The sequence below is a fragment of the Xiphophorus hellerii genome, chromosome 1, assembly GCF_003331165.1.
Source record: "Xiphophorus hellerii strain 12219 chromosome 1, Xiphophorus_hellerii-4.1, whole genome shotgun sequence".
NCBI classification, from domain to species: Eukaryota; Metazoa; Chordata; class Actinopteri; order Cyprinodontiformes; family Poeciliidae; genus Xiphophorus; species Xiphophorus hellerii.
The window spans coordinates 29067305-29091830 of record NC_045672.1 but is presented as its reverse complement, the minus strand read 5'-3'; the positions used below and the strand labels follow the sequence as shown (position 1 = coordinate 29091830).

Below are 24526 nucleotides of genomic sequence, written 5' to 3'. Positions count from 1 at the left end.
GAGGAGAACGTGAATCAACTCCTGAGAGAAATCTACGTCAATCTCACTTTTTCTCTAAATAAGTAGGTGTGTTGCTTAGGCAGGAATTCGGAGCCAGATGCCAACTTTTCTTGCTCCTTTCCTGGTCACATTATGAAATAGAATGGGTCCTGTTTAGCTTTCATTTGTCTTGTGGCGTGTGGATGTTTCTATTTTTGTCCTGAGGGCATTTTAAATGCAAAATTGATCACTGATAATAAATATGTTTCATAAAACTGGTTGAATCAGGTCAGTTTAATCTTACTGCAGGAGCTTACCACACAGCGAACCCCATCAATCAGCCATGCATCAAACACACAGAGCAATTAACACTGCTTTATCACTCTCAGTAAACTATTTGTCCCATCAAAGAGTTTTTCAGAATTTAAAAAGGAATTAATGTGTCTTTGGATCCCTGGTAGAGGTGAAGATTTGGGATTCCTCTTTTCAGGAAACGTGGCCAGAGAGTTTGTTCTATTTTTTTATTTTTTTAGGAGGTCAACTTGGAGTAACTGGGTGGAGAGAAGCGTCTGCGCAGGTACTTGAGGATGTACAGAGGCAGACAGCTGACCAGCGTGATGGCGGTCACCTTCCACAGGAACGACACCGTGGTGATGAAGTATACGTCTGTCACAGAGGAAGAGTCAAAGTTAAGTTGATGAAGAGCACAAGCCAGCAATTCTGAGTGGTAAAGATTTCATCAATCCTCATGAAACACTAAAAGTTTACATTACACCTTTTCTTTATGTTAAAACATAAAGGTAAGTATCGGGGTTTCTTCGACACTGTGTTCCAAATTATTATGCAAATTAGATTTAAGTGTCATAAAGGTTAAATTTTTTGTTGTGCTATTAAATTTATAGATGGTATTGTGTGTCAGGGCTCTTTGAATCACTATAATTAATTTCAGAGAGCTGGGTTGATTAGTTTGTCTGGTGAGCTCAACTAAAAGAAATCTACTTAAGAAGGATGTTCCACATTATTAAGCAGGCCACAGGTTTCAAGCAATATGGGAAAGAGAAAGGATCTCTCTGCTGATGAAAATCATCAGATAGTGTAGTGCCGTATGACAAGATATGAAAACATTAGATATTTAACGAAAACTGAAGCGTTATCGTACTGTGAAGAGATTTGTGGCTGATTCAGAACAAAGATGGGTTTGTACAGATAAAGGCAGAATGAGGAAGGTTTCTGTTAGACAAATTCATCGGATTTGTAAAATTATGTAAAAAATGTTCAGCTTTTTCACATAAAGCTGAAATTAAAAACCTGGAGAGCTGCTTAAGAAAGCAGCTGTTAAAATGCCCTTACAAAGCAGCAAACAGGTATTTGAAGCTGCTGGTGCCTCTGGAACCTCAAGGTGGAGGATCCTCCAGAGGCTTGCAGTGCATGAAGCTACTATTGGGTCCCTAACCAGAGCTCACAAGCAGAAACGGTCTCAGTGGGCCCAGCTGTACATGAAGATTCATTTTCAAACAGACTTGTTCACTGATGACTGCTGTGCAACCCTGGATGGTCCAGATGGACGCAGTAGTGGATTGGTGGTGGATGGCCACCACATCCCAACACAGCTGTGACGTCAGCAAGGAGCTGGTGGAGTCATGCTGTGGGCCGAAATCATGGAGAGAGAATCATTGGTCGGCCCCTTCAGAGTCCCTGAAGGTGTGAAAATGACCTCAGCAAAGTAAATGGACTTTCTGACTGATCACTTTCTTTCATGGTTCAAAAAGAAGAGCTGCACCTTCCATAGCAAAATCATCTTCATCATGACAATGCACCATCTCATGCTGCAAGGAATATACTGTGTCATTGGCTGCTATGGGCATAAAAGGGGAGAAACTCATGATGTGGTCACCATCCTCCTCTGACCTCTGACCTCAACCCTATTGAAAACCTATGGAGTTTCCTCAAGCAGAAGATCTGAGGGTGGAATGCAGTTCATATCAAAACAGCAGCTCTGGGAAGATATTCTGACATCCTGAAAAGGAATTCAAGCAGAAACTTTCCACAAACTCACAAGTTCAATGGATGCAAGAATTGTGCAGGTGATATCAAAGAAGGTCCTATGTTAACATGTAACTCGGTCTGTTAAGATGTTTTTGATTGAAATAGCTTTTGATTTTAGTTCATGTGACCACTTAATGCTGCACATTCACAGAATGACCGTTTGCAGTTCTTTATAATCCATAAAATGAAAATCTGCTGTGCATAATAATTTGGAACAGTGCATTTTGAGTTTTTTATTTTTGAAAAAAATACTGTTCTCATGGGGAGCTTTAAGTAAAATTTGATTTATACTGTAATAGTTCATGACTTGAAAATTATACTGACCATCATTTGCATTGACCATTTAAGAAAATCTGAGAAAATATCACTTGCGTAATAATTTGGAATACAGTGTAGTGTATTACAAGCCTGGCGGGTCACCAGGCTTTATTTGGCCCCCCACCCGGCTAAAATTGTTTGCTTATCAGGTAGGTTGAGGATGTTCCTTAACAGTGATAGAAAAACAAGGGCTTAAGAGTCTCTTTGGTAACACAGTTGGAAGCACAATGGAAACCATGGTATGATCAGTATGTGAACACGTAGGGAGGCCGAGGTTTTATTCACCTCTATTTATCGTTCTATACGCCAACAACTTCAGCAAATAAAGTGAAAGATGAAAATAGTTTGGACTATTTAATTAGGATGAAATTAAATAGAAAAAAATCAGAAAAAAGGCAACTCTAAACAAATAGGTTTTTAGCTTTGATTTAAAGGACTCAGCAATTTAGCATTTTCTCCATTATCACATTTTAGTAAAAGTTGTTCTTTGCACTCTGACCTCTCTGTCCCCATTTTCTGTCTGAACTGCTGTAAATAAAGACCACTAGTGCTTTAAAAAAATTCTGGAAAATATTAATAGCCCACTTTAAATAATAAGTTTCTCTGATTTTACTTTTTATAGGTATATGTTTGAGTAAAATGAACATTGCGCTTTTATTCTATGAACTACTGACAACAGGTTTCTGAAATTCCAAGCATAGATTTTGCACTTATTTGCAGGAAATGAGAAATGGTCAAAATAATGAAAAAGATGCAGTGCTTTCTCAAATAATGCAAGAGAACAAGGTCATTTTGATTTAGAAACAGCAATACTCTTCCTGAGTTCTAACTCAGAAAGTTTTCAGAAATATTTGGTGGAATAATCATGAGGTTTTCAATGGGTTTCAGTAGCATTTTCTGTAGAAAAACATCCCTTAAATGCATGACATATGTTTTGAACTGTGAATAATTAAGACCAATTAATAAAAAAGTAAAAATGAGTAGACAGACCCAGCATGTGTTGTACAGTAATTTACATTTACCACACGGTAAGGTTCACTTTACACAAGCTGATCACATTAAAAGGCCTAAAAGCAAACTAACAAAATGACGTCTGGTAACGTGTTTAGGTTACAAATAAGTAATGTAAGAATAGTTAGTCCACACTAAGCTCTGGTATGTTACGCATTTTGCCTCACTGACATTAACTAGGGCAATGAGGGTTTCAACACATAATTATCTCAAGACGTGCGCAACATTTACTGCTGAGCATGTTTATAATTAACTAACAATAACTTCTTGTCTTTATTATTTTTCCTTGGAATCTCCCAGAGTGGGAACGACATTGACCCAGACAGCTTAATATGCAGGGAAGGGAAAGAAATATTGGAAAAAGCTCAGTTAAAATGTATAAACTGCACATGCAACAAAACAGCATCTAAAGTCTATTTCAGTCTGACTTGAAGAGGGAAGAAAACAGAGAAGAAAAAAAGCCCAAAAAGGGTAAACTTGACCACATGCCAGTCATGCTCCTCAGTGGTCGAGATTGCAGGCTGAAAATGGAACTCCACGCCTCACATAAAGCTGAAAATAAAAACCTGGAGAGCTTTTGGTCAGGGCATTCACTATTACAGGACGCTTAATATGGGAAAAAAGCAAAACTGGATTATTTTGTCGTGGCCAGTGTAAATTGATGCTTAACAGTTTGGCAACAAAAAAGAAAATGGAGAGAGATTATTCCCAAAAATACATATATGTAAAGGGTCATTTTGCTTCTGCAAATATTTTTCTTTTAAACTGATCACGAATGCATTTATATAGCATTTATTTCAAAACACAGCTCAAAGGAAACCAACCAAACTGGTGGCATTTCCTCTTTGATGTTACAGAATGCCTGAGACACACCAGGTCATATTGTCAATACATTCACCTCTAGACCTGCTAATTCCACAGTTTACTGCACACAGGAGACACATTAAAAACCAAGCCCTCCCCCCTCATAACGCTGCATGCTGACGTCCTATTTCAAGGCCGGCCAAAGCAAAAAAACACAATTCAGTCTGCAGTGAAATTATATTAGGCTTTTGTTTTGTTTTCTGGAACACAACGATCCATCTGTAAAGTAGCTGAAATCAGGAGCGATGAGGACATTACTCACCTATGAATTCGTGCAGGAACACGAGTGAAGCAATGTAGCACGCCAAACTCAGGAGCTCGCCGACTATCATGAGCCAGTGCCACGTCTGAATGGTCAGGGCCACCATCAGCAACTCGGTCAGAATCAGGGAGGTGAAGGAAATGGCGACAATGTGGACAAACTCGGACTCGAAGAGCAGCATGGCTCCGTACATGATGATGCTCCCTGTGGACGAGAACAGTACAGTATAAATAAAATGATGCTTTTGCTTTCTACGTTCTGGGGATGCTGCTGCTTAATTTCCTACTCACTAAAAAGTAGGAAAAGGTGGGATGCATTAATACTAAAAATTTAAATATGGGCCGATTTACAAATCTATTACGGCTGATAACCGATATTTACCACTTAAACGTTTTATCACCTTTGGCAAAAAAACCCGGCAAGTACCAGATGGCAATGAGATCAAAATAAATATCAGTTGTTCATATCAACCCAGCTTTATTTATCTAACCAATACCAATATGTTAAAAAAAAACATGACTAATGTCAACTGATATCAATGTTAGTGCCAATATATTTTGCATTTTGCTTTTATAAAATTATGTTCCCGTCTATAGCAGAGCTTTCTGATTGGCAGACAGCAGTCCAGATCAAGCTGTACTGAATAATCTTCTGGAGCAAAAGCAGTTTTTAGGTTCCTGAACATTGATGTTAAAAAATATCCAACAGCAGAAAGTCAGATTTAGATAAAGTTTCTTAATTACATATGAGGTAGAGGTCAGCAGAAGGTCTGACATTTTTACCTAATATGCGTTATGTAATCAGATTTTATTTACATATAAAAACAATGTCTACATTAGCAAATTGGTTTTGTAAAAGCGCTAGTATGACATTTTAAAATATGTAAAACATGCCCAGCAGGAAAAGAATGGGGAAAACAAATATGCATTTATAATTTATTCTTTGCTGGTAGCCAACAAGCTACTTTAAAAATCAAAACACAAATGTGGCTGATTTTTTTTCTTCTGATATTCACTTTGTTCTATTCAAGCAATTGTAATATTTAATTCAAAATGCATAGCTCCAGTTCACTGAAAAAAAAGAAAAAGACAATTTCTTCCCTCATTTTCAAATATATGCTTGAGGGTATTCTGTACGTTGGAAAAACACAGGAGACAAAGTGAAAGCAACACACGCAGCAATGATTTGCAAACAAGATAAGCCCACTGCTAAAAAGGGAAACTCCTGTTTTGTTAGAAATGGATAAAAAGTTTCAGGGTGTAGCTCATTATGCGACGGTAAACAGCTTTTCATGGCCAACGGTGCGTGTCGGAAACTTCCCTCTGCTTTCAAAGTGTGTGGGCTGTTAAAGAGTGATGTGTGATTAAGGTAGAGCGATGCAGCCGTCTGGTAGGAACATCCTCAGCCTACCTGAACTTCAACATTTTCTACTATCTGATGTTTTTAAAACACCAAAAACCAACTGCATAAATATACAGGCACATACTCCAAGAAACCTTCCACATTTATATCATAAATTAAAATTATTCTCATCAAGATTCTGTTAGAGTAACAAAACTACAGAAAAAGGGATATTATATACGGCTTTCATTTCATAAAATTTAAAACCTGAAAACTGCTGCATGCCAATGTGTTCATCCCTGTTTACTCTGATAGCCCTAAATAAATTCACAGCAAACAACTTTATTGAGAAGTCACCTTATGGAGTCAAAGTGTGTACTTTTACTCTCCAAAGAGCCATTTTTGGCCTTAGTCCAGCTAAATAGAACTTGTTTTTAGTCACAAATGTTACCTGACCTATTGTATAAAAAAAAAAACCCAAAAAACTGATTCGGTTTTTTCTACGATAAGTTGATAGTAGTGGAAGATGTAAAGAAAAAATCTGTTTTCAAGAAAATCACAAAAAAGAGAAAAAAATATATTATTGGTACTTTTAGTGTTAGTCTTTTATGTAAATTAAATTAAATTACTAATTAAAAACAGCAAAAAACTGTATCATATCATTGGACTTTCCACAATGACTCCAAAGCAATTTGGTTAAAAATTGATAACCAGATGTTATCAATAACCAAATGTTTGAAACAAAGAGTCACTGCTTGCAAATATTAATATTAATATTTACTAAAATATCCTTATTTTATTTCAGTCTGTAGTCCCATGTTTCAATCATGTTAAGTTTTTCGGATTGTCTCATTGCCGAAACATGCACCAGAAATAGATGTCTCTTGCCCAGTGAGAAAGAAACCCCAAGAACAGAGAAAGTTGTAGAAAAGTTTAAAGCGACGTTAAATTCTAAAACAAAACTCTACTCTGAACATCTCACTCAGCTCTGTTTGAGCCGTCTATGAGAGTAGGGCACAACCGCAAACTAGGGAGGAGCATTTATTGCTTTGTTTATTGTCACTGAGAAAATAAAATTATTGTAATAAAACCCCCAATACTGACAGTTTGATTCGGATTATTACCTTTGTTGTTCAACTATTGCTTTTTCACTGTTGGTTCCATTAGGGAATGGATAAACATCATTTCCTTTTGAAAACATGCTTGTGTATTAATTTGTGCTACAATTATACACACTGATGTACTTAAGTTTATTAATGGGTAAGTTTCATTGCTGGACCAATATTGGTGTCTGTGTTGGCAGTGACAGATATGTTACCACAAAGACTGCAAGGATATTTTAATCACATCGTCACTTTTATTGTGGCAAAATTCTCATTTCATATATTGGAGATCTCTACAGGGAACCCAGTGGTGGAAAGTAACTAGTTACATTTACCCACGTTACTGTAGTTAAGTACAACTTGTCTGTACTTTGCCTTTTCTTCAAGTTGTTTATAAAACCTGAATTTTTACTTCAGTTTGATTGAAGTATTTCACTCAGTTACATCTGAAATCATATCAGTTAATGAATAAAAATACAAAAAAAAAAAAAAATCATTACTCATTTGGATTGGTTAGCATAAAGAAAAAAAAGGTGACTAAGTAAATTTTACTTTAATGAGGTATTTCTTACCTTTCTTTGAGTAACTTTCCTTGTATTTAAGTAAAATGCTTGTCAAAGGAACTGTACTTTTACTCGAGTACATTATTTTTATACTCTTTCCACATTTGAGCAAACCTACCAAGACAGAGCCAGCCTCCGCTAAACCATGAGTCAAACTCAAAGCACGTATTCATGTGTTAGAATGGTCCAGTCAAAGTACAGACTGAAATCAAATCAAGAATCAGTAGCAACGCTTAAATATTGATGTGCAACACTGGTAGAGATGCACTACAAAAGACAATGGATCTTGTAGTTGTAATTTGAGATGCACCAATCCGATATCAATATCAGTACCATATCGTATCAGTCCATCCTAAACTTCAGATATCTTTATTGTATCGTAAATTAAATAAAAAAAGTGGATCAGTGCATTGCTAGTAGTAGTGTGACAAAATGTAAAAAACTTCATTGAGGATTTTCATAGAAAATCAAGCCATCAAACTATTAAATCTTACCTTGATATATACTTATAAGGACCCAAATTAGAAAAGTCTTGAAAGACAGCGGTCGGCCCTGTGGAAGTAAAAAAAAGAAGAAAAAGCGTATTTCTCTTTTGTTTCTGTGTCACCAACAATACGAAGTTGCATAGCAACACTTGAAGTGTTATTCATCAATACCTTCAACAGATCTTTATACAACTCTGGGTAAAGCATGGCAACCTCTGACTTAACATCCTTATCCAAAACCAGGGAAAAGACGGGGAACATGGTGTAGATGGTGGAGTAACTGCAACAGAAGATTTACGAAACATGTATCATAATTTCACTTTTTCCTCTTCTCCAATTTCCTTTTGGGTTTAAAAAAGAGGAAATTCCTGGGAACAAAGTCAGTCAAATATTCTGTTAATAAGTCATCAGTACTCCGAGAGCTTGTGTCTCACCCAATAATCAGAAATCCCTGGTACAGCGGGACTGAAGCAAAGTAGAAAACAGAGGAGAAAACAGCCTGCAGAAACAGAGAAAAAGCAGAAAACAAATACTCAGTTGTATTCCTTTTTATTTTACTTAATGTTTGCTAAACGGCAGTGAGTTGGGAACAGGAATGTGAGAAAATTTCCTGAGTTATTTTTAACATACAAATGAAAAGAAATGTGTTTCATAACATTTAGACAGCTTTGTAAAAACTAAATCAGATGGGAGCAATGAGCATTCAGAAGCAGGTGTATACATTTTATACCTCACCCCACCACAGCTGCAGGGAACTAATAAACACTAACCGATTCAAGCCTCTCAGTTAAACTTGGGAGATGAATGATTCCAGTACCGAGCTGCCAACCAAACATTCAGCTTCCATCTGTGGTCATTTTTAATCTGAGGGAGGTGGAGAAAAGCCTCCTAAAAGCCATAAAGTGCATGGTCCAGTGAGTCATGGGATGTCCCTCCAGATTGGGGGCTGAGTTTGGACTGGGACATGGGAATGCTGTCTCAGAAGGGCACTACTGCCTGCGTCCTCTGAGTCATCATCCACCCCACCTTCCCATGACAAGCCCAGAGACATTTGCCTGTCTGTCTGTAGGTATGCAGATTTATTTTTGGACAGACAAGATTTCTATTTACACGTCTTGCAAAGGCCGACGCTCCATCTGAACAACCACAAACTTTATTGTCTTCTATTGAGATTATATGTGTCAAGGCCAAGCAGGCAATTTTGAATCAGAAGAAAAATCATACTTTGTTTTTTATATTTACAAACAGAAATCTAAAAAGTCTGGTATGCATTTGTATTCTTCTGCTGCCTCCAAACCAGGTTTACTTCCAGCATTGGAAATGGTCACTTGCTCAACTAGGTCGGTTACAAAACAAACACTTGCCATTACCAGCTCGGTGTGGGTGATATGGACTTACGGTTTTATCACGATATTTTGTGATACTACTGTGATAATGATAAAAATAACTTTAAGAACTATTTATATATTACTTTTTTAAAGGTATGTATGGCTGTTTCTGCATTGCATAACAATCATAACCCGTTTAGGACACCAGTCACATAAAATAGTGTGATTTGTATCACTGAAAAGTACACATTTAATCATATTTTCAAATGTATTTATATTTATTTATACACTTTTATTGAACAGTGGAGAAAATAGTAAAACTAACAGTCCCAAAAATACAATTTTAGGGTTTTTTATGCATTAATTGGAATTTATTGTGACAACAATAAACCAAAATTGTATTGTGAAAAGAAAATGATACAATAAATGCCCACCACTATATCAGCCTGTAAAAACTGTTACTCCACAAATAATTTTTCTGCATGGCAGTCTACTGGCACTTTTTAGGAATACTCGTCTGTTAAACATCTTCCTTTGCAATCACTGTTAAGTGTTTACTATTTTGTAAATTGTTGTGTCTGTATGTCTGCAGTGTATATTTATATGATGTGATGTTGGATATCTTTGTGTTTTTTCCATGTTCTGCAAATTGAGATCTGTTTTTTTTCATCTTTTCCTGTTTAAAAATGTAAAGAAATAAATAAATTGCACCATAGTAAGCTCTATCCATCTTCCTAAGAATTTCATCAGCTTTCCTGTACCTGCTGAGAAAATCAGTCCCCTCTCTGCCAATAATAAGTTTGACCATGTGGATGAAAAAGTCCAAAATGAAACACAATGTTTTCTCCCACTACAAAAGCACAAAATCTTACCAAGTACTTTTGGTCCACTTTCTAGTGCAAATATCTTAGCACACTTGAAATAAGACAAAACTAACTTTTAAGTAACTTCTCAGCAAGTTATAGGAGCTTGTTCTAAGTCAATCATTTCTTAATATTGGTTAAAAAAATAGTACTACTTCCACTTGTATATGTGAAATAATCTGCCAGTGAAACTAGAAGTTTTGTTTTTCTTAACCTATATTAAGGAATTGTTAACTTAAAACAAGCTCCTATATCTTGCTGAAAAGTTAGTTCTGAGTTATTTCAAGTGTATTAAGATATTTGCACTAGAAACTAAACCAAAAATACTCTGTAAGATTTTGTGTTTTTGCAGTGTATTGTTTCACATGTAGGGTAAACAGTTCAGTTTGGTCCCATTTGGCTGGAGCAGCTTCCTTCACATGTTAATGTACCCACTACATGGTCTGTAAAACTGTAAATGGGACCCATTATGACTTTATGGAGTGGTAAGTGGCTGTTTTTAAAATGGAGACCAGAAGAAACCTGTACTTTATTATTTCCATTTCACAAATAAGCACTTCTGTTCGTTAACCACAATAAATCAAATCCCAAAAAATAAATTAGAGTGAAATTTGTGGTTCTAAAGTAAAAAAATTCAAGGGATTGCATAATTTTTTCCAACCCATTGTATTCAGAGGTTAAAATGTTTTCTAGAATCCTCAGAAAAAGAACGAAAATGTTTCAATGTTTCAGCGCTACCTGCATGGTGCTGATGCACAAGCTTCTGTGGATGACAAACTGGCTGAGGGCAGCGGATCGCTTGTAGCTGTTCCGACCGTGGACCATGAGGAGTCGACCCAAATGTTTGAACTGAGTCACAGAGAAGTCGGCGGCCAGAGAGGCTTGCTTTCCTTCCTGCAGAGAACACGAAGAGTTAAACCCAGAGTTTAGATCGGGCCTAAAAAATCCAGCCTGATAGACACGGTGTCTGAGCCAATTCTGAACCGACCAATTAACTTTAATTACAGGCCCGAGCCTGAAGTAAACCTGATATAATTTAGTTACAACTTTACTGGTGTCATTTTCAGACCATAATTTGAGTAAGCAGTGTAACTTCTCTCATTTTTGGCTTTTGTTTAATGTCTTCCCGCTCGACCTTGTTGCTTGTTGTAACCGCAGGGTGAGTCAATTCCAAATCACCTGGGATGCAGTACGTTATGCTTGTTACAGTATCATTAACTTCTGTACCCTACTTACTTTCTTCTATTGATCTATTATACTCTTCCATTTAGACTATAACAAGTAAGCTGCAATATGTAACTTTCAGAAAAAACATTTTTCTTTTTCATATTTGTTCAAACTGTCTATGTCATGACAGTATACATAGTATTTGGATCCTTAACCTAACCACAGATAATCTGGTTGTTTCTAACTAGAAAAAAAACAATCAGAGCCAGTAGGAGGGTCTTGGCGCAGTCAATCACCCTTTGTGTGCTGCCTTGCTCTCTGCTGCACTGCATCTTCCTGATAGCAGAGACTCTCATGAATGCTAGGCTAGTTAGCAGGGGCACCAATGCACAAGGTTGAATGACAGCATTAAGACCCTCCTCCTGGCTTTGATTGGCTATTTTTGGTAGGAGCGGTACATTTCTTCAGACAGTAATAATAGACCAGGGACGAGATGGAGTAGTTTGATCTTTTCACAGGCTATCCATTTCATATTGCACTGTCACAACATGGACACAGTTTTAACAAATATGTAAAAAATAATTTTTTATAAAAGTTATATTCTGCTTCTTTAATCAAACTTTACATCATTCATTCTCGTTTGATTTTCTCTGTGCTGTATGAGCTGCAGGCTTATTAAACACACCACAAAAGCCTAACCCCAACCCAACCATCAGCAAGCAAAAAATTCTGGTTTGGGCCATAAAACTAATCTGTAACACAGCCAATATAACTGAACTTCAATATAGTCACAGCAGAAGTTAGGAAACACAATCATCAGGATTAAAATAAATAAAAAACGCCTTGAATATCACAACATCTAATTCTAATATCTGTAAACACTAAAACCTGATGCTTTGTTAAAAGCAGCATGTGCTTCTGTCATTTTGTAAGGATGCTGTTTGATTTTGCAATGATTATTCCTTAATGATCATTGCAATTAATTTTTGAACACAAGTTCTGCTTAGAGTTTCCATCCATAGCGGATGCAGGGTCACGATCAACGAAAACTCTGGAAGAGGCTGCCGAGAGACTCCCCATAACACTAAAACCTTCCTGTCATCTTCACTTCCTCTTCTTGGACAATAGATCCTCATAAAGGGAATAATCTGTGTGTAAGTTCGGCCTCAACTCTCTGGATGTGGGAGATATCTTTACAGGAAGCGCGATATCTGTCGGTGCGTCACGTCGATGCGAGGCGACGAGATGGACAGAGTCTTACTTTTCCCTCCACTCCCACGCCACAGTCGGCTTCCTGGATCATGCTGACATCATTTCCTCCGTCCCCTGGGAGCGAACAAAAGTCATGGATTCACATCACTCACCAGAACCAACCAAGACATGCCCTTAATCTCAATTTAGCTGGATTACAAGATGGCAGAAATAAAATAAATGCAAAAAAACTCCACAAATGCGGTTTTGCAATTGTTAGAAGTGATGTGAGCAGTTTGTGGTTGAGACATTTGAGGTCTTGAGGTTGACAGAGATAGACTGGATGGGATCGTTATTACTCACCCACTGCACAGGTGAGTTTGCCTGTTCGCTCTTGCAGCAGCCGGACTATCTGCGCCTTCTGAGTAGGGGTGCATCGGCAGCAAACCACAGCGGGACACTGACACGCAAGCTCCATGAACTCATACTCGTAATATTTCAGACAAACCTGCCAAAGGAAGAAAAAAAAAAAGCGGACAGGTGAGCACCTCAAGCCACCACATTTAACTGATCTGGGCTGTGGCTCTCGGATGCCTTTACCCAAGTTACAGTTAAACTCCAGCTGCGGTTTAGAAAGTGTCTATAACCACGGAGGCCACATCCAGAAAGGCTTCAGTGGATGTGATATTATCACGTATCACACTGAAAACATGTCACAGTTTCATAAAGGCAGATAAGACAGTGGGATGTGAATTAGACAGGCGAGAGCCAGCTTACTTCGAGCGAGTCCCCCGATATCACCAGAGCGCAGTCATGTTTTCTCCTGAAAGCGTTGAGCTCCAGGTGGGCTTCCCCTCTTGTCGTCACCTGTGGCAAGGCCAACCACATTTATAAATTAACGCATATGTATATGTCCTCACACACACAACGCACAGACAATGCGCAAAAGAGGAAACCTAACAGAGATGGCAATCTGTGAGCCTTTGTCTGCTCGGTGTTTATCAGGCAGAAGAACGGCAGCACCTGCAGTGTATGGAAATGCCGGAAAAACTTAATAACTGACTTAGAAATTCTGCAACAAAACCTGATAGATGCAACATAAAAAAATAATATATCAAAAAGTATCAAAATGTTAAACATAGCAGAATCCCTTGTCGTGAGCAGGAATGCCAGCTGAAACAAGCCATCATAACAGATCTACTTCTACCACACAGTCTGTCTACTTCAATCTTACCAAGCATTTTTTCTCTAGTTCCTAGTGCAAATATCTTAGTACACTTGAAATGTGACCTAGCTAACTTAAAAATAACTTTTCAGGAGATACAGTAACTTGTTTTAAGTAGATAATTCCTTATTATTGGTGGATAGGTACTGGTTCCACGTTCCATGAAATCATTTGTAGGTGAAACTAGTACTTTTTAAAATCAATATTAAGGAATTATTGACTTAAAACAAGTTTGTGTATCTTGCTGAAAAGTTACTTGTATGTTAGTTTTGTCTTATTTCAAGAATACCAAGATATTTGCTCTAGAAACTGCACAAAAATGCATGGCACGACATTGTTTTTGAAGTGAAAAGTACATTATTAAGGCACATATGTATAAGTTATAGATACAATTTCATAATTTATAAGCTTAGAAGCGATCCATGTCCAGAAGTGGGATGTATGTCTAGAATATATTAATGAGAGACAACATACCAGGGCCTGAAAACAAAGGTTTGCCATTTAATGTGTGCAACATTTGACTTCTGCTTTTAAAAGTAAGTAAAAAAATTGGGAAGAGAAAGTATGCTATATGATAAATTCCTAAACCAACTTTGAATATAAACTCCAAAAGTGCAGCAGAAACAAGGCATGGCATTAATCTGTCAGCAGGAGCCCTGCTCTGGCATGAACATCCTTCAACTGCTGACTATTCATACGTCAATCCAGATTGGGCCATTGGTGGCCACCAGGAAGCCAATCCAGATGCATGTGTTGCAGGCCCAGTCAGCACTCCCCCATCCACTGGGACTGAGGTTTTCAACTTGTGCCAGCCATTGTTATTCTCTTCCAGTAACCACAGTTGTACGCAAGCTGTAACCTTCCCACATGGCAGGCGCTCCTTCTACTCTGGCACTGCTCCAGAGGGGAAGGCAGAAAGGGGGTCTATCAAAGCTGCCCGAGAGCCTGAAATCTGCAAAACAAATTAGGAAGTGAACCCTTTGCATGTTCCCTCTGGGAGTGGTCCAGCTGGTTTCTCCTTTCTGCTTGAGGGAAGGCCTGTTTGTTCTCTGTGACAGTGGTTTTTGGATGCTTTCACTGGTGGGAGGTGATTTATTCAGCTGTGGATGCTGGCTCTAGCTCCATGCAGTGCTGCATGGGGCTCTTTGACCACTAGCTAAACTGTGTTGGTCAGAGGGAGTGGACAATGATTGGATGACGAGCGTTTAAAGAAGCTGTCAAAGCTGTCCTGACAGGAACCGCATCGCAATGTTGCTGCATATGCACTTAAGGCTGCGTCCTTGTCATGCACTTACTTGTCTGAAGATGTGGATGTCCTGGTTGCGGGTGATCAAGTGGGCATTCTTAGCGGTGCATGTGGCAGTTTCCAACTTGTCTCCTGTCAGCATCCAAACCTGATTAGAAACCAGAAGAAACCACATCTGAGGAAACCTGATGGTTGAACAGATCACATAATAATCACTGATACGATTAGATAAATACAAACTACAGAATAGGATCAAAATATATATATTATATAGCTTAAATTCATTATAGCTACAGCAAAAAGTGACAAAGTCAGAATTTTTTGTTATCTAAGTTAAGTGTGTTTCAAAAAATCCGACTACTGAAATTGAAGTCAGTTCCTCCAGTTTTTCGCCATTCCCTGATTGCAGAAGTTCATGCACAAATAAATAGATGCTCACATTTTTTCATGCTAATGCATAATTGTGCGTTTATCGCAAATTTGCCGCAAAATCTGTAAAAAATCTTGGCTTTAAGTGTGTTACACTGAGAGGTGTGGTGTGGAAGAAAAAACTCCTCAAAGTTGGCTGTAGCATAAACAAAGGTGGTTTATTAGGCCTCCTTTAGCACAGCATGGCTCACAGACAAGACAAAATGACATCTTCTCAAGCTTTCTTCCCCCCCTTTTGGCTCAGCCAACAGTCCTCTTATATACTGTTGTCCCCACCTTCTCAATTAACTGCCCAGCCAATCAAAGTCCGGCAAACATGGGCCTTTCTATAAAAGAGCTGGGTTTGAGGCGGGCCTCCTCTTTGGTAGGTTCCAAGATGGCCGCTACAAGGACACACCCAAAAGGTAACAAACATTTCACAAACAAAAGGATCACATACACATTCTAGAATTTAAATGTTACAGAAAAATATTATTGCTTCTTAACATTTACTCACTTCTTCCCCCTCTGGTTTACAAAACTCAGGTAAACGAGAAAGGTAGTCAGCAATAAGATTTTTCTTACCTGGACAATGCTGTATGGTGAACTGGTATGGCTGAAGGGCGAGGCACCAACGTAATATACGGGCATTCTGATGCTGCTTGGAATGCATCCACTTCAGAGGTCTGTGATCAGTTTGCAGAGTAAACTCCCTTCCTAGGAGATAATATTTTAAAGAGTCCAAAGCCCACTTTATTGCAAGTCCTTCCTTTTCTACTGTGGAGTACTTTTTCTCCCGGTCAAAAAGCTTTTTACTTAAGAAAAGGACAGGTTTCTCTTCACCAGCTTCTCCCTGAGCTAGCACTGCTCCAAGACCAACATTTGAAGCGTCCACTTGAACAATAAACGGCTTGGAAAAGTTAGGACTCTGTAAAACAGGAGCTTGACAAATCAGTTTCTTTAAAGATTGAAATGCATGTTCACAGTCCTCCTTCCACATAATTTTAGAAGTAGACTTTTTTGTCAACTCAGTCAGAGGGGCTGCCAAAGTTGAAAAATGGGGTATAAATCTTCTATACCACCCAACTAAGCCCAAAAATGATCTCACTTGCTTCTTTGTTTGAGGTCTGGGAATTGTTTGAATGGCTCTTATTTTTTCAAGTTGTGGCTTTATCTGTCCATGGCCAACAAGGTAGCCCAGATATTTTACTTCTTCTTGTGCCCATGCACACTTGTTCACATTCAGAGTGAGACCAGCATTCTGGATCCTTGCCATTACCACCTTTAGATGTTGTAGATGATTCTCCCAAGTTTCACTGTAGATCACAACATCATCCAGGTAGGCGGCAGCAAACGTGGAACAGTCACTAAGAATAATGTCCATCAACCTTTGAAAGGTAGCTGGTGCTCCATGAAGACCAAATGGTAGAACCGTGTAATGAAATAAACCCATTCCTGGAATCTGAAAGGCTGTGTATTCCTTACAGGATGGATCTAAAGGCACTTGCCAGTAACCCTTACATAAATCTAATGTTGTGATGTATTTGGCTTTCCCCAGTCTTTCCAGTAGCTCGTCAATGCGTGGCATGGGATAAGAATCAAAACAGGAAATGCTGTTTAACTTTCTTAAGTCAGAACAAAAACGTAGTTGATTTGAGTCTTTTTTAGGAACCAACACAATGGGATTTGACCACTCACTTCTTGATGGCTCTATAACTCCCATTTCCAGCATCATCTGGACCTCTTTTTTCAGTGGATCCATCATTCTTTCTGGAATCCGGTAAGGCTTAAGACGAACAGGTGTTGTATCTTTCAAAGTTATTTTGTGTGTTATAATTTCAGTCCGCCCAGGTACATCTGCAAACAGGGATGGAAAAGACTGTTTAATCTCACCCAGCTGTTGCCACTGATCAGGAGTCAGATGCTTAGGAGCCTTTTCAGATTTGGTCAATTCTCTGCATGGACTCATTTCAGCTTCCCCATCTTTCAACACAGCACTATCTTCTGGCTGAACATCTTGTACCATCAGGATCTGCTTCACATCCATTTCTGGAACATTTCTTTCATGATACTCCTTTAATAGATTTACATGAAGCAGTTGCTTTGACTTTTGTTTTTCTGGACAGATAATTTCATAAGTCACTGGTCCTGCTCTTCTAACCACAGTGTAGGGTCCTTGCCATTTAGCAAGCAACTTACTTGGCCCACTGGGCAAGAGTACTAAGACTTTCTGGCCCGTCTTCAGCTCTCTTTCACGGGCACGTCTGTCGTACCATACCTTTTGCTTATGTTGAGCCTTCTCCATATGATCTTTAACTTGTTCTCTGTACTTTTCCAGGTTGTCTCTCATCTGAAGTATGTAGGAGATGATGTTTGTTGGTGAAGCCGCTTCACTGGACCCTGATGCCACTCCAGCCACCCAGTTCTCCTTCAGCATATCCAAAGGGCCTCTAACCTGTCTTCCATAAAGCAACTCAAAAGGAGAAAAACCAGTTGAGGCTTGTGGTACTTCTCTGTAAGCAAACAAAAGGAAAGGCAACCATTTATCCCAGTTTTTGCCAGCATCATCAATAAACTTTCTCAACATTTGCTTTAATGTACCATTAAATCGTTCTACCAAACCATCAGTTTCTGGATGGTATGGAGTAGTACGAATACCTTTTACACCCAGTTGATCATAAAGAGTTTTCATCACTTGTGACATGAAATTGGTACCCTGATCTGTCAGAATCTCCTTTGGGATACCAACTCTGGAGAAAAGGTCCACTAAACACCGAACAATGTGTTTAACCTGCAGAGAACGTAATGGATAAACATCTGGATATCTGGTTGCATAATCACAGATGACTAATGCATATTTATAGCCATTACTGCTCTTAGGTAAAGGACCTATGATATCCATGGCGATTCTCTCGTAAGGAACACTCATTATAGGTAATGTCTGCAACTGGGCACGGTCTGAAACTTTAGTAGGGGCCACCAACTGACAGTCATGACATGTTTTGCAGTATTCAACTACATCTTTATATAATCCTGGCCAATAAAAACGTTGGGCAACACGATTATAAGTTTTTGCCTGTCCTAAGTGCCCTGACCATGGTATAGTGTGACCCAAATGCAGAATTACTGAACGGTATTCTTTTGGCACAACAAGTCTGGGTTCATCAATGTCTGCTAGATACAAAAGTTTATCCCTTATAATGAAAGGCTCTCCTGCTAAACTTTTAAACTCAGCAGCACTCTCTTTTCCACCATCTTTATGTGCTTTATTAAAGAGAGGTTTCAAAGATGGATCGTTTTCTTGTCTCTCTTTAAAGTTATTAGGAATTTTCCACTGGAAATCAATACATGGAGTTAATGGCAATGCAGGTTCAGGGTGTTTTGACCTGCTTTTGTTCCTATTTTTCTCCTGTCTACGCTGTCGTTTTGATTTCCTGATTTTATTTCCTACTTCATACAGATCATCATCTACATCTGGCAGAGGTTCTAAACCCTTTTTCATGGAACGTGTGGTGACAGCACAGGAATAAGCCACCGAGTTTTCTTGAACCAAACTGTCTAGGATTGGTAAATCTTCTCCTAGGATAACATCATATGCTAACTGATTCAAAACTCCAACAGTCAACATAAAAACATGTCCTTTAACATTAATAGTGACATCAGCAGTTGGATACTCTTTCTGACATCCATGAACACAAGTAATGTTTACCGGTTTGTTAAAGTTAGGCAGTACATTACTCAACAAAGATGATTTCACCAGAGTTTGTGAGCTACCTGTGTCTGCAAGAGCTTTTACAGCTTTGCCATTTATCACCACATCAACTACATGTTTATGTGGAATCACGTCATCAGAAAGTTCATAATTATGTTCTTTGGAAGGTACCACACATAACTCTACTGACTTACTTTTTCTTAATGGACATAAAGAAGCTTTGTGACCAGGCTGCTGACAATAGTAACAAATGAGACCATACTTTAGTCCAGACTGTGTATACTTCTTACCACCCCTCTTGTCCAAATTGTCAGCATTAGTTGCACCTGGAGGTTTTACCTCCATAGACCTTGGTCTCTCAGTCTCTCTTGACTTAAAAGGTTCTCTGTGAGCAGCCAGGTAACGTTCAGCCAGGTCTGCCGCTTCTTCTCCAGTCTTTGGATTGTTCTCCTTCACCCATGTGCGGACGTCTGGTTGAAGCACACGAAGATACTGCTCCAAAATGATTGTTTCCCCAATCTCTTCTTTACTCCGACTGTCAGGCCGCATCCATCGCCTGTAGAGTCCCTTTATCCGACCATAGGTTTCACGTACACTCTCTCCCACTGGAACACTGATGCTTCGAAACCGGAATCTGTAGGTCTCTTCTGTTACATTAAACTTAGACAACACAGCAGCTTTAATAGCGTCATAAGAGTCAGACTGGTCCTCATCCATTCCAGCATATGCCTCAAGGGCTTTTCCAGTCAATAATGTGACCACTCTAGCAGCCCAATCAGCTGGTTGCCATCCCCATGTTTTAGCAATGCGTTCAAAACGTATGAAAAAACTTTCAGGATCCTCACCCTCCTTAAAGTCAGGTATTCTCGGATCACCTCCACGGGTTGGTTCCACTCTTTGTGCTGGAGCTCCTTGTGCTATATGCCGCTGGGGCTGAGATGGAGAATGAGGTTCAGCTTGGTAATCAGAGGCTCCTTGGACTTCCTCTGTTGCAGACAGCTGAGACAGTGTCCTAGTCTCTCGCTTTGGGAAAGCTGCTTCTGTAGAAATGCCAGTCTCGATAGACAGCTCATGTTCAGCATAAACATCACTTCGCAGTTTTGGCATGTTACTGCGCAACTGTTTAATCTGATCAAACAGTATTGCTTCTGTACGTTTAGAACGTCGCATAAATTCTCTTATTTCATCAAAGATGTCAGATTCAGAATGTTCTTTACTCACAGCACCAACTGTAGTCTGCTTAGGCCGCACAACCGGTTCAAAAATGTCTTCACCAGCCATGGCTCCTTCAGGTAATGAATCCGGCTCTGCTGGTCCTCCGCTTTGTCCTTCTTCCATCTCAGAAAGGGGCTTTTCTTTGTCCCACGAGTTCTTCCACGTCCTACTCCTCTCATTTAGCCTGTCGTCTTCCTTCATTCACAGGCGTAAACCATCCCACTTCTGACACCACTGTTACACTGAGAGGTGTGGTGTGGAAGAAAAAACTCCTCAAAGTTGGCTGTAGCATAAACAAAGGTGGTTTATTAGGCCTCCTTTAGCACAGCATGGCTCACAGACAAGACAAAATGACATCTTCTCAAGCTTTCTTCCCCCCCTTTTGGCTCAGCCAACAGTCCTCTTATATACTGTTGTCCCCACCTTCTCAATTAACTGCCCAGCCAATCAAAGTCCGGCAAACATGGGCCTTTCTATAAAAGAGCTGGGTTTGAGGCGGGCCTCCTCTTTGGTAGGTTCCAAGATGGCCGCTACAAGGACACACCCAAAAGGTAACAAACATTTCACAAACAAAAGGATCACATACACATTCTAGAATTTAAATGTTACAGAAAAATATTATTGCTTCTTAACAAAGTGACTGTTAACTCCCATCTGCAGGTAGCGGTATTTCTTACTTCTATTATACTGCTGCCTCTGCCTTACTTGATGTCAAATTTATAATCTGTGACTGATATTATCTAAAGGACAAAAATGCTTTTGTGTCCAATCAGTCTTTTTATTCTTTTCATCTTTTTTCCTCTCTATGTAGAATTTGGAAGGGGTTTAAAGAAGAAAAAAGATTGCAAAATTCCTTGCAAATATTTCTAAAATAACCCCACAAATCAGTGAAAAAAAATTAAAAAATTTTAATTACAAAAAGATTGCAAAATCTTAAAGTGACTGATAAGAAAATAAGCATTAATTATGCTTTATTCATATGACAAAGAACTATTTAGATAATCCAGTTCAAGTATGCTGAACTTGTAATTTAGATGCTAGCGTAATATTTAAAATCAGAATTAAACCTGGATAAGCAACATTCAGTTTTTATACTCCTCTAATCTATTCTGGAACAAACTTCTATAAAACTGCAAAACTGCTGAAACCCTGAGTTTCTCAAGGAAAAAACTCCCTTTGTTTAGAGCTGCTTTTGTTCCATTTATAATATTAGTTGAAAGGATTTTAATTTTAGTCTGTAGTACGACTTTGCGTTCCTTTATTATGTCATTAATATTTTTATTTTCATCGTGTAAAGCACTGCGAATTGTCTTCTTGCTGTGTTTCAAAAATACATTTGCTTTGAATTCATTGAAATAATTAAAACTAATGGTAAAAACAATATAATTCAACTCACTGAAAATTTATGGAGGCAACCAGTTAAAATGCAAATCAAATGTCTGCTTCTCTACTTTTCATGGCGATGCTTTAATACCACTGTAAGCTGAAAAGCCCCACACACCCTGATGCCTGCGTTGCGGAGGATCTCCAGGGTGGGTCTGACGTCGGCCTGGAGCTGGTCCTCCACCCCGGTCAGACACAACAACTCCATCTCCATCTCCAGGCTCTCGATCACCGTGGCTACTTTCAGGGAGCGGTCATGAACACTGAGTTTGGCCTGGACGTACCGCGCCTGGGGAGAAGCACAAACAATGGAGCTATCACAAGTGGGTGGATCTAAAAACACAAACAAAAAAAAAAAAGTGTGATTCATTGCAAGCAGTGAGAAGAGCATAATATTGTTAAAGACAAAGAAAAGGAAGAGGAAATGTTAGTCTGCAACAAAAAGGGTTCAAAAGAATGAAGAGAAAAATAAACTATCACCATGACGACAGATAACTTAGTCAGGTGTTTTGACATTATACATATGTAGAGAATGCAAGATAATTGATGTCTTTACTTAGTCTATACAAAAAAATTATACTTTGAAGATTGAGCTATTTTGATTTTCCCACACTGACAAACAACTTTGCACAGCAAAGTTTCAGACACACACATACCCACACTTTGCCACCTCCCTCCCTTGCAGGGAACCACCTCAACAACCTTGGCTGAGAAACAAAACAGTAGCTGTTACTATAAGTTAAAAACACTACTATCATTGTAAGTGTGTTTGGAGAGGAGCCACTGGGACCCTCTTTAGTTTTGCCAATGAGGCGGAGAAACAGGAAAAGTCAGGAGATGTCGATAAGCTTTGATGCTATCAGCATCACAGACCAGCAGGAAAAAAAAGAACAAACCTGTATTTGATGTTTGAGAGAGAATTAAAAAGAAGAGTAATGCTCCTGTTTCTGTAAGAGCAAACATGCCAGATATACAAAGGGAAGGAAAAGGACGCATGGTTGGATGGGTGGACAAATAGACGGCCGAACGATTGAACAAAAAGATGATGGATGGATGGATGGACAGATAGACGGATGGACAAAAAAATTTGATGAATGGATAGATGGCTTGAATGGAGCGACAGACAGACAAAGGGAAGGCTGGATAGATGGACATAGGATGGACGGATGAGTAGATGGACAGACAAAGGAATGGATGGACAGATAAAGTGATGGATGATAAACAGACAAATGGATGATGAATGAAGAAAGGAATAGACAAATCCATGGATGGATGGAACAACAAAGTGATAGATGGTTGACTGAATGTAGTGCAAAGTGCTTTGGAGTCCTCTGACTTGATAAAATGCTTTACAAGTACAGGCTGTCTACCATTTAAATGTAGTAGGGAATTAATTCCATACATGAATCTGATCCAGATTTAGAGAATCCTTTAATAAAATGTCAAACTTTTCCAGACAGAACAGGAACCCCACTATTATGTGTGTGTGCAAACTGACTCTCTGGTGGGGAAGGAGCCGGAGCTAGTGCATGAGGTCGAGAGGTTCCGGCTAGAAATAGTCGGTCTCACCTCGACGCACGGCTCTGGTACCAGTCTCCTTGAGAGGGGCTGGACATACTTCCACTCTGGAGTTGCCCAAGGTGAGAGGCGTCGGGCAGGAGTGGGCATACTTGTTGCTCCCCATCTCGGCGCCTGTACGTTGGGGTTTACCCCGGTGAACGAGAGGGTGGCATCCCTCCGCCTACGGGTGGGGGGACGGGTTCTGACTGTCGTTTGTGCTTACGGGCCGAACGACAGTTCAGATTACCCACCCTTTTTGGAGTCCTTAGAGGGGGCACTGGAGAGTGCTCCTCCTGGGGACTCCCTTGTTCTGCTGGGGGACTTCAACGCTCACGTGGGCAATGACAGTGAGACCTGGAGGGGCGTGGTTGGGAGGAACGGCCCGCCCGACCTGAACTCGAGCGGTGTTCTGTTGCTGGACTTCTGTGCTCGCCATGGATTGTCCATAACGAACACCATGTTCAAGCATAAGGGTGTCCATATGTGCACTTGGCACCAGGACACCCTAGGCCGCAGTTCGATGATCGACTTTGTCATCGTTTCATCGGATCTGCGGCCGTATGTCTTGGACACTCGGGTGAAGAGAGGTGCGGAGCTGTCCACTGACCACTACCTGGTGGTGAGTTGGCCCCGGTGGTGGGGGAGGAAGCCGGTCAGACCTGGCAGGCCCAAACGTGTTGTGAGGGTCTGCTGGGAACGTCTGGCGGAATCCCCTGTGAGACGGAGCTTTAACTCCCATCTCCGGCAAAACTTCGAACACGTCCCGGGGGAGGTGGGGGACATGGAGTCTGAGTGGACCGTGTTCCGTGCCTCCATTGTCGAGGCGGCCGATCGGAGCTGTGGCCGCAAGGTTGTCGGTGCCTGTCGCGGCGGCAACCCTCGAACCCGCTGATGGACACCTTCGGTGAGGGATGCCGTCAGGCTGAAGAAGGAGTCCTATCGGGCCTTTTTGGCCTGTGGGACTCCGGAAGCAGCTGATGGGTACCGGCGGGCGAAGCGGCATGCGGCTCGGGCGGTTGCTGAGGCAAAAACTCGGGCGTGGGAGGAGTTTGGAGAGGCCATGGAGAAAGACTTCCGTACGGCTTCGAGGCGATTCTGGTCCACCATCCGGCGTCTCAGGGGGGGGAAACGGTGCAGCACCAACACTGTTTATAGTGGGGATGGTGTGCTGCTGACCTCTACTCGGGACGTTGTGGGCCGGTGGGCAGAGTACTTCGAAGACCTCCTCAATCCCACCAACATGCCTTCCACTGAGG

At 40.0% G+C, this 24526-nt stretch overlaps 1 protein-coding gene across 1 annotated transcript in view; it reads right to left on the bottom strand.

The window, feature by feature from the left end:
- Positions 1-462: 462 nt before the first annotated feature.
- The window catches only part of atp9a (ATPase phospholipid transporting 9A), a 47691-nt gene continuing 23627 nt past the window's right edge, over positions 463-24526 (bottom strand). Inside the window, exons 18-28 of the mRNA XM_032558702.1 lie at positions 21829-21999; positions 15042-15140; positions 13299-13388; positions 12885-13029; positions 12592-12656; positions 10902-11057; positions 8407-8471; positions 8144-8252; positions 7982-8039; positions 4481-4684; positions 463-645 (exon numbers count right to left, since the gene is read on the bottom strand). Of these exons, the coding sequence (XP_032414593.1) occupies positions 509-645; positions 4481-4684; positions 7982-8039; positions 8144-8252; positions 8407-8471; positions 10902-11057; positions 12592-12656; positions 12885-13029; positions 13299-13388; positions 15042-15140; positions 21829-21999 (1299 nt within the window). The 3' untranslated portion in view covers positions 463-508. The remainder of the gene's footprint in view (positions 646-4480; positions 4685-7981; positions 8040-8143; positions 8253-8406; positions 8472-10901; positions 11058-12591; positions 12657-12884; positions 13030-13298; positions 13389-15041; positions 15141-21828; positions 22000-24526) is intronic.